Source organism: Pinus tabuliformis, chromosome J (genome assembly GCF_031772625.1).
Source record: "Pinus tabuliformis cultivar Carrire ecotype Pingquan chromosome J, CPIR1, whole genome shotgun sequence".
NCBI classification, from domain to species: domain Eukaryota; kingdom Viridiplantae; phylum Streptophyta; class Pinopsida; order Pinales; family Pinaceae; genus Pinus; species Pinus tabuliformis.
This window is the reverse complement of record NC_142295.1, coordinates 410,100,238-410,117,188: the sequence shown is the minus strand read 5'-3', so window position 1 is coordinate 410,117,188 and position 16,951 is coordinate 410,100,238. Positions and strand designations below refer to the sequence as shown.

Here is a 16,951-nt window from a genome sequence, read left to right as displayed (position 1 = left end):
AGAGGATTTGAGGGTCAAGTTTAGGGGATATGATTCATGAAAGAATTTCCCAATCCCTAAATTCCTTATTGAAATTGGTATCCCAGATGGTTATTAAAGAATTGTCTTTTCAAAGGAATGGGACCACATGGGACCAAGTGGACCAAGTCTACGGTAGGAGGAAATATTATGGCAACTAATGATGTTCTTATCCTAGACAAGGTGGGAGAATGGATAAAAGAAATAATTTTGACTTAAAGGTGCTGAATTGATCCTATGAGGTACTAGCCTTCGGGATGATAGGGCAAAGTTTGATCTCAAAGCTAGGGCTTGGATTTTCTCACAACACCACTGTTGGAATGGCCTCAAATTTGGAGGAGATTTACAGGTATCCTTGGCTGATTACCCATATAGAATCATCACCATGGTTATAGCAGTGATTGATGCGCCAGATATGTGGGGAATGCTTTTGTCCAGAATTTTTGCAGCCAATTTGGGTGGATCTATTCAGATGGATCTATATTATGCCACTACTCCAACAACAGTAGGTGGTATGGTTATATTATACAGAGAAGTAGAAAGAAGGTACCACGTAGAAGTTCTAGAGAAATTAGAGAATGGTGAAGAGGTTGTTCCATAAGGTCATCCACTGTATTTTGAGTCAGAGTTTGTCCAACCAGTGTGTTCTCTTCGTTCCACCAACCATCCGCTCCAAGAAAAAGGAGAAGCAAGTTTCAGTTTGAAAGAGATATGCAACACAGTGACGAGTAGTTGTGCCAACCAAAGAGGTGTAGAAATTCTACTCTCTATACATCTTGTAGAGAAACTGTAGATTAAATTGATTATGCAATGTACTAAAGAAAAATACTTAATCTACTTCTACAATCAAACTTGCGGAAGCTTAATCAATTTTGAGCAAGATCAAATAGAACACATATAACAGAGAAGAAGATTGAATCACGCATGAAACATAGAAGAATACTCTATGGAAAGCCTCAACTAAAAACCACGCTATCTGTATTATCATACAAGTGGAATTATCTCAGGATTACACAAAGCTTTAGCTCACAAGCTATCCAGCTCTCAGTACAATCCCTCACTACTGCTCATAGATAGAAGAGACAACACATATGCCTTTCTTTAGTCCTCCAAGCCTCCTATTTCCTTGCGCAGTTTCTCTTGGGTCCTCCAGCTACAACCTGTGTAATTCTCACCTCACACACAACACTGACCTCTGAAATAACTGCGCAATCCTGAAGGAGTTAATTCCTTCTGCATGGATGAGTTTCCTTTATAGGAAAATTCCTCCAACTGATAGTACAATTTCCCTGTCTTTAATCTCAGCTGGGTCTTTCTATGAACTGACACGCATTGGTTATTTATGAGAGAATATTCAGTTATCTGGAGAACACTAGTTACATGCATGCATGCATTAACTGACTGAACTAACAATTAGTTCCTCCAACTGTTTGGAACTAATTTAACTGGACTTAACTTAGTTAACTAAGCTAACTAATTACAACTCAAATACAATTCATCCTTATCTCCTTAATTAAGGGATAACTTCCTCAATCAAAGGGGTAACTGTTGCATTTCTTTACAAAGACTTCATGTTTGAATTTCGCCAACTAATTAACTCAAGATGAATTAATTAATTATTTTTCAAATAGCTAGTGAGACTAAGTTCGAATTTTAATTCTCAATTATGATTGAAGGACAAATCAAAATTGGAATATATCCCGAAATGCTATTTATAGCAATGCTATTTTTAGCATTTCTATTTTTTGCTATTTCTAACAGAGTTGGAGTATATCCTGAAATGATATTTATAGCAATGCTATTTTTAGCATTTCTTGTTGCTATTTTCAACACTCTCTCTCAACAAGAAAGGCATTCAGCTCGAACCCGATCCTGAACCTTTGGAATGCTCTGCATGCAACACTTCTCTCAAGTTTTATTGCTCCAGCAACTCCAGAAACAAAAAATATCCAACCTGAATCAGTATGATACATATGTCATCAAAGTCTCTGACTGCTATTGCCTCTATCGACTGAAAACTCTGCACCTCTGTGCTCTTCAGTATCTGACTGATCTAGCCTCTGTCACTTTGATATCTGACTGCATCAATCCCACTGATTCCTCCTGCTGCATCCGTGCTGCTGCTGGTCCTATCTCCCAGCACTGTATCCGCATTGCACCTCCTCTCATCATGTTGCATCATGCTGCCCAATGCTTCACTGCAACTCAGTTACTGAGAAGTAAGTAACTGACCTCCTTTTTGGAATAGAAACACCCTCTGATGCTGAAGCTCCCTCTGCCGCTCCATCCACATTTGTCTCTACCCACTCATCTAGTCCTGCTACTCCTCGTCGAGGCTCCCCTATCAAGGTCTAATCAAAGAGGTTGGGTATCTCAAGGATCCTGCGCCTATTTCAGCCTTCTTGGGACTATCACTTCACATCGCGCCACCTCACACCTGGAGGTATGGTTGCATGTGATCCCTCTGCTAACTTGGCTTGAAATTATCCCCTACTGGAGGTCTCTGCATGAGTGGATGCCTCCACTAGGTCTCCTTTCAGCATCTCAGTTGTGGTTGCTCCACAACCTCCTGAAGCTGCTTCACCAATTGTGGTTCCTCCAAAATTGTCTGAGACTTCTTCTGGCATTGCATGTTGAGAGGTAATGTACTCTCCCTCTCAACCACTAAGTCTCTAACAGTTTCCTTGCTCCTCAAGGCTTTGCATGCATCTTGAACCTCAAGAGCATATAGGTTCCGTACCCGTGAACCGATCTGATTCACCTGTTTCGTGGTGATGTGTCTAAGGAAAACCTTTCCCTTACTAAAGACAACATTGTAGCCTTTGTCCTCCACATGGCAATCAATACCAAGTTCTTCTTCAGTCCAGGTACATACTTCACATCTGTGAAGGTAATGAGAGCTCCATGCTCCCTCTGAAAAACAACCGTGCCCACTCTTGAAACACTATACCGTTCATCATTACCCATCTCGATGCGCATCTAGATGTCTTTCTCCTCCAAGCTACTGAACAAACTCTTATCACCGGTCATGTGGAATGAGGCTCCACTGTCAAGAAACCAACCACAACCCATCAACAATGAAACCATGCATGCGATGAGGGTAAAATCCATTTCGAACTGAGAGGCTAATGCCTCACCTTCCGATCCTTTCGAGGATCCCTTCTTGGATTTCTTCGATGGGAAATTAGTTGCATAATGTCCCATCTTGTGAATTCGGTTTGCACCTGCAACCCCAAACTTCAAACTTTGAATTCTTCTTAGTAAATTGTTCACAGCTATGATAACCTTTGCTCCGATACCATGTAGAACTTTTTCTACAAAACCTCTCTCTGATACCATGTAGAAATTTCTCTATGGATCAGCTAGCTCTGATACCATGTGGAAATTCTACTTTCTACACATCTTGTAGAGAAACTGTAGATTAAACTGATTATGCAATGTAATAAAGAAAAATACTTAATCTACTTCTACAATCAAACTTGCGGAAGCTTAATCAATTTTGAGCAAGATCAAATAGAACACATATAACAGAGAAGAAGATTCAATCACACATGAAACACAGAAGAATACTCTAGAGAAAGCCTCAGCTAAAAACCCCGCTATATGTATTATCATACAAGTGGAAATATCTCAGGATTACACAAAGCTTTAGCTCACAAGCTATCCAACTCTTAGTACAATCCCTCACTATTTCTCGTAGACAGAATAGACAACACATATGCCTTCCTTCAGTCCTCCAAGCCTCCTATTTCCTTGCGTAGTTTCTCTTAGGTCCTCCAGCTGCACCCTATGTAATTCCCACCCCACACACAACACTGACCTCTGAAATAATTGCGCAATCCTGAAGGAGTTAATTCCTTCTGCATGGATGAGTTTCCTTTATAGGAAAATTCCTCCAACTAATAATACAATGTCCCTGTCTTTAATCTCAACTGGGTCTTTCTCTGAACTGACATGCATTGGTTATTTATGAGAGAATATTCAGTTATCCAGAGAACACTAGTTGCATGCATGCATGCATTAACTGACTAAACTCACAATTAGTTCCTCCAACTGTTTGGAACTAATTTAATTGGACTTAACTTAGTTAAATGAGCTAACTAATTACAACTCAAATACAACTCATCCCTATCTCCTTAATTAAGGGATAACTTCCTCAATCAAAGGGATAATTGTTGCATGTCTTCACAAAGACTTCATGTTTGAATTTATCCAACTAATTAACTCAAGATGAATTAATTAATTACTTTTCAAATAGCTAGTGAGACTAAATTCGAATTTTAATTCTCAATTTTGATTCAAGGACAAATCAAAATTGGAATATATCCTGAAATGCTATTAATAGCAATGCTATTTTTAGAATTTATATTTTTTGTTATTTCCAACAGAGTTGGAGTATATCCTGGAATGCTATTTTTATCATTTCTTGTTGCTATTTTCAACAAGAGGGTCAAATTTCAGCAAGAGACGTTTAAGAACCAACCTATTGATCTACCATTCAGTCAATAGATGCCCAAGATTGATCCACATTGATGACATCTGATGCCATGGGGCATTGTTTGTATAATATCTCTAACCCTAATCCTTTTTATTTCATGTCGTTAGCTAGTTTTATTTCACGCATTTATGTTATGTCTTTTATATTTTAGTTTATTAGAGTAGACTTTTCTATTCCATCGAGATTTATTCTGTATACATGATGATTTCGATTTTGAATGGATATCTATTTGATGGACTTCTATTTTCTTGGATGCATGATTCTTGGTTTCTCACGTTACTTCGTGGAATCAACGTGTCCCCATATGGAGCTAGATGTTGCAATAATTCTGTAAAAGTTACGAGGAGGTAGATGTACCATATTTTTCTTTAAAGGATTGAGATCATCAGCTATTAGCACTATGTTATTGTAAACCCATTCTGGAAATGTTTAATGTAAATGATGTTAGTATGACCATGAATGTATGTAACAACCTAGGTAAGCCTATTATTTTGGTGATAATTTCATCCTAGGAGGTTTTTCATCTCACTAACTCATTTGTGTTTCTAAACACAGATAGTCGGCAGAGTTTTACCCTCCAACTTCACCCCAAAGCTAGGGTGGAATTTGTCGTCAAAGTCTTAGGTGAGTCTTGGTGTTCTAGTCAAGTCTTATGTAAAAGTGATTTGAGAATAATTTAAGCTAATTGGCTAAATTATTTTATTACAAATCACTTGGTCTACTAGATCATATTTTGTTGCAGAATTGGGTATGAAATTTGAGGATCTAAGTCGAAGGGGTATTCCTCCTTTGAGGGTTGAATTTGTAAAAAAACTTATGTAAAAAATACTTTAGTGCATGGTCTCTCATACTTAGACACCATGGCTAAAATATTTGAGGGTGGAAAAAATATTTAATCCTCTCAAATGTCAATTAATTAAATTTTCTAACAAAAATAAATTAAAATCCTAAGAAAAAAATTTAATTAATTAGAATAAAAAATAAAAGTCTAGAGAAATTAAATTTTCCAAATGCAAAAATTCATGCGTATCAAAAGAATTAATTTTTAGAGGTTCCCCACCTAGGGAATATTGGAAATTTCAAGAAAAATTGGAATCTTGGACCTTGGTGGTTAATTCAAAGTCAATTTTTTTTAGGAAATTAGCTCAAAATAATTAATTTTGAGCTAATAAAAAAAAGATTTAATGAGAAATTCTAAAATTCCTCAAAATAAATATTTTCAACGGCTAAGATTAAAATGTCATCAAGGATTTATCAACAACCAAGATTATTTTGATGAGGATCAAAACAACTAGCTGTTATTTTTCCACTTGGAGGATTTATCTATAAATTAGAGTCATTTGTGTCAAAATCCATCTAATGTCTGGCTAAGGAATTTCTGCAGAAGCATTGATGTAACACTATTGTCCTGCTGGGAACATTTATTTGAATCATAATAAAGACTTTTCGGGTGCAGTTCAAGTTGTTTAGTGTTCGTTGATTCGTGGTATGTGTTGGGTACGGGCTTTCCTATATTGTGTTGATTAATGTTAAAATTTTCTTTTCATTAGATGGGGATAAAATCATTCTATTGATAGATTTTGGGTTTATCTTAAATGATTTGATTCACCATATGTCTAACAAATTTTCTTGAGAAATATATAGTGTTTGAAGGTTCCCTAGTCCTTCGTCTTTAAGTTCACAAATTGTGGGCATGAACTGACTTTGTTTGAACTCCAAATATTTATGTGGTTGATCTAACTTCACTAAGGCTATAATGTTCATTAATTTTCCAAAGTATTATTAGCCATTTATCAAAGAAAAACTCCATAAAAATTTATTTCCCAAAATTTATTTTAAAACCCTTGTATATTTGTAAATTTTGTAAAAAATATGTAAATTAATTTTTCTAATTGGGGTTTTGGGATTTTGTATATATTTAGGGTTTTGGGTATTTGTAAATCTATTTGTGCGGGTGAGATCAAGTTGAGAAATCTGGAATAGAGCTAGATCTAGGCCCTTGAGGGTAAAATCTAATCCCAATTTTTTTTTTCGCAGGGCTAGCCATTGAAGAAATTGAATAAATTTTCAGATTTGAAGGAGATAATTGTTTTTGAAGTTGGGGCTTCATTTTTTAGCCTTCTCAGGCTCGAATCCAACCTCTCCAAGGCCACTGTCAGCCTCTAAGGCCCCTATGTCATCCTTCCATCTCCCTGCATCATCTTCTTAGCCTTTTTTAGGGCTGCTCGTGAGGCCTAGTGGCCTCGACCTCCTCTTTTTCCCCCAACGTCAATGGTTTAGGGTCTTTTTAGTCCTGGTCGTGGGCCTAGGAGGCCTCAGCCTGCCCTTAGACCCCTAGATGGCTAACCTTAGGGCTAGCTGTTGCCATTTCAAGCGCTCTCCTAGCCCTCTCCTCCCCACCCTCCTTGTTCACACCTAATCCTTGTGATTGGGTAAATATCTGTAAATAAATAAATGAGAAATGTGAACAATGATCGGGAGATGAACTAAACAGTCTCTCCCTCATGTATATAACAGACCTACCTGATTGAATGAAAATAAAAAAATCAGTTTTTGCTTTGTGGAGTTATTGCCTGGCCTGAAATGGTATCAGAGCCAGCTCCCAAAATAGTTGTAACTCCCTTCTGCCTACTGCTCCCTGTCCTATGTCCCTGTGGAGTTTGTCTATTGTGCAGTCTGCCCACTGTTCTCTAAATTCAGAAGTCATTGAGTATAGCAGTGTTTGTGATGAACGCTGGGGCGGTGAGCGTGGAACTGTTTGAATAATGTTGTGACTGTTTCTTTTTTCCATGTAAAATACCTTGAATAATGCTGCGACTGTTTCCTTTTTCATGTAAAATACGTTGGTTAAGAACGACCTCCCTCCACGCTGGTATAATAGCGCTCCAGGCGGCATAATTTCTGCAATTATACATTGTATATTTTATAGCGCTGTTGCAAATTGTCAGAACGAATTGTTGTAGATTTTACATACGTTGTTTGATTATGAGGGTATGTAACCCTTGATGTGTTTAGAACTCCATTTAACACCGCACCAAGAGGTTTTAAACACTGATTTCATGCATGTTGAAATGGCCGCTTCTTTGATCCAGAGGTGAAGTTAGTTGTTTAATTTCTGTGTACAAATGGCGGCAGCAGCGATGGTGGTGTCATCGCAGGAGGAGAATGTCTACATGGCGAAGCTGGCCTAAGCTTTTCACCTGCAGATAGCTGCTTCTACTTGTGGAATCCGTCCACATTCAGAAGTGGAATAACGCTGCTGATCTTAACACCGAAGAGCTTGAACGATTGGCTCCAGAAAGGTGTATGCGTTGGCTCAGAAACGCTGTCACGCTGTTTTGAACACTCTATATGCTGGCTCCATTCCTTTAAATAGTTGAATGCTGGCATGTTCTAATATTTTTTCAAATAGTTGAAAGCAATACCGATACATTTGAATGCTGACATTTGAACGTTGAAACGACAGTTAATAATAGCTTGTATGAAGCTGTAATGTTCTGTGACTTGCAGTTATCAATGAAAAAAAAAATTAAGACAAAATCATACAGTGGGAAAGTATGTAACTGTCATAATTTATGATTGAAAAAAAAAAGGGTCCTCTCTCATTTTCACATTCAAGGATGGCGATTTAGATTTGTAAAGGGAAGAAGTGGTCAGTAGTAGCTGAAAGATATTTATTGTTTTAAGTATAACCGCATGAATATGGACAAAGGGATGACTTCATATATTTCTAAGAGGGTTTGTAACTTGTGATATTGAGAGTCCAAATTCATATGGACTACGTTCTTCAGCCTTTTAGTAGACGCAGTGCTTCATGCTGTTGAGGGTATTTTATATTGCCATATTCTATACTTTAAAGTTGTGCAAATGAATGTGAATTGACATTTGAGTTTGCTGTCCAGTCACATCAGAACTGTATTTTTCCTTCCCATTAAGAGAAAAATTTTGCAGCAGAAATAAATTTTTTGTTACAGTATGCATTCAACAGGAAGAGGAAGGTATTTTAGAGGCAGGGGGGCAGACATTCTCAAGGAGAAAAGACAAATTTGCACTGCATACGCTACAAAAGAAATGGATTACATGACAAAACTGAGCAGAAAAGAAACCAACAGAAAGGTAAAACCGATGATACAGACAAAGGTAAAGCACCTGAATCCGCTCACTATGTTGTGGCACAATGTAACATTGGAGTAAATGAAGATTTATTTAATGCTTCACTTGCTTCCTGCAAAAATGATTGGTTGCTTGATTCAGGAGCAACGTGCCACATGACTCATAGAAAATATTTTTTTGAAGATTTCACTGACAATGTTAGAAATATAATACAGAGGATGCCCCATGGCATCAGATGCCATCTTTGAAGAATAGCTTGAGCATTTGGCCATTCGAAGGTAAGTCAAGTGGTTCGCCATCCAATCTACTCAAGTGGAATGAATTTGGCCCAGCAATGTCTCGGATAATGTATGGTTCTAGCGACAAACTGTCAAATTTCTTATGTTTCCCTGGTTTTTCATTCTTGCGATCCCAAAGGAGCACCATATCTCCAACCTGCAAAGATGTAGATCGAGATTATTTATCAAAGCTTTTCTTAATGTTATTTTTATTTTTACATATATTATCAAAAGTTGTCCTACGAGTTTCATCCAACTCCACAATCTGATCAATTCTATGTTGAACACCATCTTTATTAGTGGAAAAATGCTGAAGGAGTTGATAAGACAGAAATTTCAGGTGCACAGGTAAAGTTACATCCAAGCCATAAACCAATTCAAAGGGACTTTTACCAATATCTTTCTTTTTAGTAATCCTATCTGCCCATAAAGGATACTTGATTTTGCTATCCCAAGCTCGCTTATTATCTCCTACTATCTTCTTGATAATGGTTATGAGATTTTTATTACTTGATTCAGCAAGTCCATTACCCTAAGGATAGTAATTTGATGAATGAGATAAAACAATGCCATACTTGAAACAAAAAGATGAAAATTCTGAAGAACTAAAAGCCTTGGCATTATCAGTAGTGAATCTTAGCAGGGACACCAAATCTAGTAATGATATTATTTTCAATGAAATCCATAATGACATTTTCAGTGGAATTCTTAGCAGGGATGGCTTCAACCCATTTAGTGAAATAATCAGTAGCAGTCAAAATCCATGAGTAGCCATTGCTAGAATTTTTATGAAACTTCCTGATGAAATCCAAACCCCAATGCTGAAAAAGTGCCTCCACAATGACAGGTTGTAAGGGCAGGGAAGCAAACTTTTGTTTCCCAGTGAACAATTGGCAAGCTTGACAACTTCTAACAAACTTATGCACATCAAAAAAAATTGAAGGCCAATAATAACTAGCTCTCAGAATTTTGTGGGCAGTAGTTCTAGCAGCATAATGACCACCACAAAACCCCTAATGAAATTCAGAAACTAACTTCTTGGACTCAATTTCATCAACACACCTAAGTACTATGCCATCAGGATTTCTCCATCAAGGCCATCCTTCATGAGGCAATACTTAGTGGCTTTTAATCTAAGAGCCCTTCTCTTATGAGCGACTAAAAGGTTAGGACATGGAAGATTTACCAAGTAATAAATAATGTCCTTGTACCACTCATGCTCTCCTAATATTTGTAGCTCAGGCAAAGATATATCGTTAAGACAAATCAAACCAAGAGCTTTTTCATTACCTTCGGTCATCATTTGAGCCAAGCCTTAGGCTTTGACTAACTTGGTGGGTCTAATCTCTAAATCATATTCTTGTATTTTAGTAACCCACCTAGCACGAGTCCCTAAGCAATCAGTTTGAGTTAATATATCTTTAATCGCAGAATGTGGGACAAAAACAATGATTTTGGAATAACCCACATAAGTCTTGAAATGCTTAAGAGATTTGACTAAGGCATAGGCTTGTTTTTCCATGGTATTGTATTTTAATTCAGAATTTTGAAGCGCTCTACTCATGAAAGCGATAGGCTGCTCATGACCATCCTTATTTTTCTGCAATAAGACACCAGCAATGATATCTTTAGAAGCGAAAGAGAAAATCATGAAATTCTTAGAGTAAACAGGACTAACTAAAACAGGGGCTTTTGCAATAGCACCTTTGATTTCCTGAAAAGCCTTTTAGCCATCTTCTTGCAAAACAAATTTTACATCTTTTTTCAGAACACTTTGAATAGGCTTAGCTATTTCTGCGTAATTTGGAATAAATATTCTAAGAAAATTTATTTTTCCAAGAAAATACTGAAGGGATTTAAGATTATGGGGAAGAGGAATCTTTTGGATTGCCTCAACTCTTTCAGGATCAATCTTGATTCCATCTTTAGAAATGATGTGACCAAGTAATTTCCCTTCAATTACTCCAAAAACAGACTTAGCCGGATTTAAAGAAATCTCATACTCTCTACATCTATCAAAAACTTGCCTAAGATTACTTATATGACTGATACCATCCTTAAAAAAACAGAAGATCATCCTGATAAATTTCGATAAATTTCCCAATTAAATCCTTGAAGGTATAATCCATAGCCCTCTGAAACGTAGCCCCAACATTGGTTAATCCAAACGGCATTCTAATATATTCGAAAGTACCCCATGGTGTGGTGAATGTAGTTTTGTGATAATCCTCCTTCTTAACCCATACTTGATTATATCCAGAAAAACCATCTAGCAATGACATCATTCCAGAACCAGTCACTCTTTGCAACATATTCTCCATGTTCGGCAAAGGGTAATTATCTTTCTTACATGCTATATTAAGGTTTCGAAAATCAACACAAAGTCTTATTGTACCATTCTTTTTTCTAACAATCACCAAGTTGGAACACCAAGTTGAATGCCTCGTTTGAGCAATAATTCTTGCTGCAAGCATCTTTGAAAGCTCCTTTTGAACCAAAGGGGCTAATTTAGGATTTATCTGCCTAAGCTTTTGACGAAAGGGTTTAGCATTTTCATCTTTCAAAGGGATAGTGTGCTCCATGACATCTTCCCTATAACCTTTTAATTCATCATAAGAAAATGCTAAAACATCTCGATATTCACGAAGTAAATTGGTTAACTTTTTTCTTTCTTCAATGTTATTACCCTTACCAATTTTAATGATCTTTGGATCCTTAGAAGTACCAATGTTTACCTCGATGTATTCGCCTGGATCCATTTTATTTTCCTCTTTCATCTTTGTGGCATCATGCCGATCAAAGCGCTATTCTAAAGAAACCACATTCCTAGGAGTAGGATTTATGATATGCTCATAATCATCAGACCCATCCTCCTTAGAATCGATCCGAAAATTTTCAAACTCATCCAGATTATCAAGAAAACGAATCACTTGTTTCTCATCATCAAAGACTTTCCAATGCTCTGAGTTATCTATAACAGAAGGCCTAAATATAACTTCCATTTTTATCTTATCCTTAATCAGCTCATCAGATAACTGCAAGGTAGAAGCAGCTACGACAAGCTCATCTGCCGAACTATTATGCTCTCTTGGGATTGCCTCAAGGTCAAGGGCATCAAAGTGTTCCATAGTATCCCATACAACATTTTGATAATTCCTTAACCTTTGATTTTTACATGTAAATTTATTTTTAATTTGCATGATTATTAAGTCAGAATCCCCCTTGATGCTAAGCAACTTAATTCTTAAAGTCTTTGCCAACTTAAGACCCAACAAAAAAGCTTCATATTCAACGATGTTGTTGGTTGCTTGAAACTCCAATCGATAGGAAAACTTGAAAATATGACCAAGGGGTGATTTTAAAACTACTCTTGCACCTTTACCATGTCTAGACGATGCACCATCAAAATACATATACCAAACATTATCATTGAGATCCATAATATTTTTATCAACCTTATCATCGGGAAGAACTATGAAATTAGACATGATGGCATAACTCCCAATGTTAGATTGTTCTTTAATTATTTCATTATGAGGTCTCTTAGGATCTTCAACATGGAATTTTCTCTCGGGCTCTCAATTAAGTCTCACGAAACCATTACCTCTAGGAGAAGGAATCATAGCATATGACCAATTCATTTGAATACTCCCTCCTAGATTAGAGGCCCATTTTCTAGATAAAAGCATACCTCAAGCATCAGGCACATCAACAACAACAATGTCCATAACAATCATAATGTCAGGGTAAACTGATAAATGAACCTGTAAATCCTTAATCAGACCGTGAACTTCAATCTTCTTAGAATCCATGGCACATATATTGTAGTAAGGCCTAGAAACTCTCAAATTAAGTTGTTCCATGACCCTCTTGGTCATGAAACAAGCTGACCCACCAGAATCCAACATGCAATTATTCAATTTATACCCATTGACCATCAAAGTAATAAAGAATGGTTGATGATCCTTGTTATCTGAATCTAAACTTTGCAAATATATAGGGGCATCTTGATAATCAACCTCAGGTGCTTTCTGTCGAGAAACATTCACTTGAGGACCCTCAATAACTTTTAGTAACTTAGCCCTTTGGGAAGAAATTTTCACAATCTCGGAGATAGGGACCCAAATTTTTTCATTATTAAACCAACTTCCCAAATCGACATCTAATCCAGAGCTTGAACTCAGGTTAAAAATTCGAGGGGGAATTTGATTCCCGCTTTGATCTTTATCCCTTCTTTGATAAGTGTTGTAGGGAAAAGTATCCGACTCGGATGACCCTATCCCACTCTAAGGGTGACAGTTCCTTAGCAACAACTGTAAAACAAACTACTTAAGGTTTACTTCTTTATGAAAGCAAAAGAGAATGGAGAAAGCACTAACCGTTTCCTTGCGCTTAATGTCGAATCCAAACTCTTCTCTTTGGCCGCTTGCTCCTAGCTCTTTGTTCTTCTGCTCGCCCAGCTACAATGAGATCCTGCAAAATAACAAAGAAGGAGACTACAAGAGGCATGCAATCATAACTGGTTCATGGATTAGTGTAAACCAAACATGCAATCATCACAATATATAATTGAAACAAGAGCACATAGAAGAACCTCAATAGCTTTTATTAATGAAGAAATAAAGGTTCTGAGAGTATTACAACCATTGAAGGCTCTAACCCAGCAACAACTCCCAGCAGAAAGAATTGCTCTTCTTCACCTCTCTCAAACAATCACCCAATAACTCGATAATGAAACCAACAGCATATCATTACTTTGCACAAAATTCCAGCCTCCTGAGCTCATAGGAGAGAGCTCAATATATAGATGAATTGAGAAAGGATGAGTCAGCTTGCAACTGATGTGTAGCTGCCTTGTGTCCTCTCTCTCTTCAGTTAATCTTTAGTTGATCTTCAGTTCTTGAGTCCACTTGGAGAACTTTGCTTCCACTTGGAGAAACAGAGTCTCTGACTCATCACAAGGCGAAATACCTGATCCAAGTGTCATTTTTGGAAGATTCCAAAGCAATGACTCACTGTGCCACTTGTCCCTTCTCGCTCAGCGCAGGTGGCCTTTGTCCCACTTGCTTTGCAACGCAGGTACACCATGGAGCAACTGAGTTTCAGCACAGAAACCTAGTGGAGCACCTGCTTTGATTTCAGGATTGCTTGTTTTTGAGTGTTTTCAGGTGGAGAACTGATCTGAGAGCTGTTGGTTTGCTGACCTTGTTCCTCTTGGGGTAGGAACATCATGTTTAGGGAACTTTGGATCCCTTGGATTATTGACAATTCATGCTTGTTGCTGTAAGGCACAAAATTGTCTATAACAGATGCCCCCTAAAGTATGAGGTCGTTTATCGGGTGAAATGCTTTATTGAGAGGATCCGAAGTTCATTCAATCTGCTGAGAAGTGTCCTGTAATAAGATACAATACAATACATTATTTTTCATACATTTTTCATGATCTAGCTGAGGCGGGCATTCCCATGCTCAGCTTTATAAATACATTTTGGTACATAGAACAGACGATCGTCTGATTGTAGACTCATAATTCTCTGCTGAAATTATCATCCTTTGAGAAGGATGATCATCTGCTGTAATGATGTACATATCAAATGTCTTTATGTCCTGAATATATATCGCAACCCGGATGGATGAAACTAGATCCGGGGTTTTCAATCTCTTCCGATCTTCACTCGATGTACAAGTCGATCCATGTGAGAATTTCTTGAAGTCGAACATGGAAAGACATCGCTTGATTACCGGTCAATGATGTAAACCGTTAACAAGCGCGAGAGGAGTCACCGAAAAGGATGATGACCCTCAAGGTACGGCAGTACAATCCACATGGTGGGAATAAAGGACTTGGCGTCGACCACCATGCAAAATCTTCTGGTCAAAGGTCATTGATGTATACCTGTCGCCGGAAGTGAGAAACTTGCCATTGAGGCATGCAAGCTTCAAAGTACTGAGGGGGTGTTCCTAGATCAACTCCTTGGATAATGAGCTGATGTCGACAAGGAGCGACCCGTCAAAGGAGGGCCTTAATGAATCCCACATCAGTGACACGGAACGGAGCTAGTGATTGTGATGAGATGAAAACAAACTGTGATGTATGATTCAGGGTGGCGGTCATGAAGTGGATGAAGGATAATGTATGGCAGTGGGTGGAACACGGTTGACTCTTTACAGAACCACATCTCTTGAACATATAACAACACTGATGTGATGGATTGGTAGCATTACCCCAATTGTGGATGGTGTGGCGAGGACCATGGTTATGAGACCGGTGAATGAAACAACCCAACCTGATGTGATACGGAGGACAAAGTGTCATGTTCAAGAGCGACTTGCTACCATTAATGCTGTGAGGTTCTCCCAATTTTTCCCCAGTCATTGCTGACCAGTACCTCTTTATTTTTGTCAAGCTTGAGGAGGATAACATATGCTTGTTCTATAACCTGCCCTTCGGGCAAGCCCATCGCTATGTTTTAACGAGCCTAGCGATAGGGAAACTAGTTCTCGTCTAAAGACAAGTTTGTCGCTATTTAATCATTTTAACGAGTCTAACGACAAAGAAAACTCGGTCCTTTTCATTTTTAGAGAGTCTGAAAAGGTACGAAAAGTTAACTCCAAAATTCCTTTTTCGTCTTCTAATCCCTTAAGTCCGAAAAAGTATAAAAGGGATGAATTTTCGATTTCTTTAACGAGCCGAACAAAACAAGCGCTCGATCTTTTTGTGTAATAATCCCTCAGGTCCAAAAAGATTAAAATCTAGAGGAGGGATAGCTCTTCTTGTCCTTTAACGAGCTGGAAGGCCAAAACTCGGCAAACTTTTCATATTTTACGAGTCAGTGAAAAGAGCTCAAAGAAGACTCGTCTTTTGAGGAACGAGTGATGAACAAGGATAGCAGCAGATTCGAGGTACAGGTTGGAATTCTTCAATCACGGCAGTGTCACATGGTTGACTCTTTACAGAACCACATCTCTTGAACATATAACGACACTGATGTGATGGATTGGTAGCATTACCCCAATTGTGGATGGTGTGGCGAGGACCATGGTTATGAGACCGGTGAATGAAACAACCCAACCCGATGTGATACGGAGGACAAAGTGTCATGTTCAAGAGCGACTTGCTACCATTAATGCTGTGAGGTTCTCCCAATTTTTCCCCAGTCATTGCTGACCAGTACCTCTTTATTTTTGTCAAGCTTGAGGAGGATAACATATGCTTGTTCTATAACCTGCCCTTCGGGCAAGCCCATCGCTATGTTTTAACGAGCCTAGCGATAGGGAAACTCGTTCTCGTCTAAAGACAAGTTTGTCGCTATTTAATCATTTTAACGAGTCTAACGACAAAGAAAACTCGGTCCTTTTCATTTTTAGAGAGTCTGAAAAGGTACGAAAAGTTAACTCCAAAATTCCTTTTTCGTCTTCTAATCCCTTAAGTCCGAAAAAGTATAAAACAATACAGAAGGGATGAATTTTCGATTTCTTTAACGAGCCGAACAAAACAAGCGCTCGATCTTTTTGTGTAATAATCCCTCAGGTCCAAAAAGATTAAAATCTAGAGGAGGGATAGCTCTTCTTGTCCTTTAACGAGCTGGAAGGCCAAAACTCGGCAAACTTTTCATATTTTACGAGTCAGTGAAAAGAGCTCAAAGAAGACTCGTCTTTTGAGGAACGAGTGATGAACAGGGAGGGATAGTAGCAGATTCCAGGTACAGGTTGGAATTCTTCAATCACGACAGTGTCACAAGGATGGCTAAGTGAAATCACTCTTCGCAGTTGTTCCTCAAAATGGGTAAACAAACATATGGAGGTGAACGATTGGCCAAATGAACGGATGGAGGTGATGGCATATAAACACGACCAAGGGCCTTTTAATATGGCTTTCAAAGTTTACATTTCTCGAGGTTGTTTACCGGTTCATTTTTTCTGGATGAGCTTGAACTGTAGGGAAAGATTGCTCACAACTTGTGTTTATTTTTTAACGAGCATGAACTCTGTACAAAACTGCTCGATTCTTGCGTTTATTTTTTAACGAGCATGAACATTGCTA

The 16,951-nt window shown here is 38.0% G+C and overlaps 1 protein-coding gene across 1 annotated transcript in view; it reads left to right on the top strand.

Annotated features, from left to right (window-relative positions):
- Positions 1-403: 403 nt before the first annotated feature.
- The window catches only part of LOC149227576 (putative LRR receptor-like serine/threonine-protein kinase At1g56140), a 169,727-nt gene continuing 153,179 nt past the window's right edge, over positions 404-16,951 (top strand). Inside the window, exon 1 of the mRNA XM_089380539.1 lies at positions 404-530. Coding sequence (XP_089236665.1) covers positions 404-530 — 127 coding nt within the window. The remainder of the gene's footprint in view (positions 531-16,951) is intronic.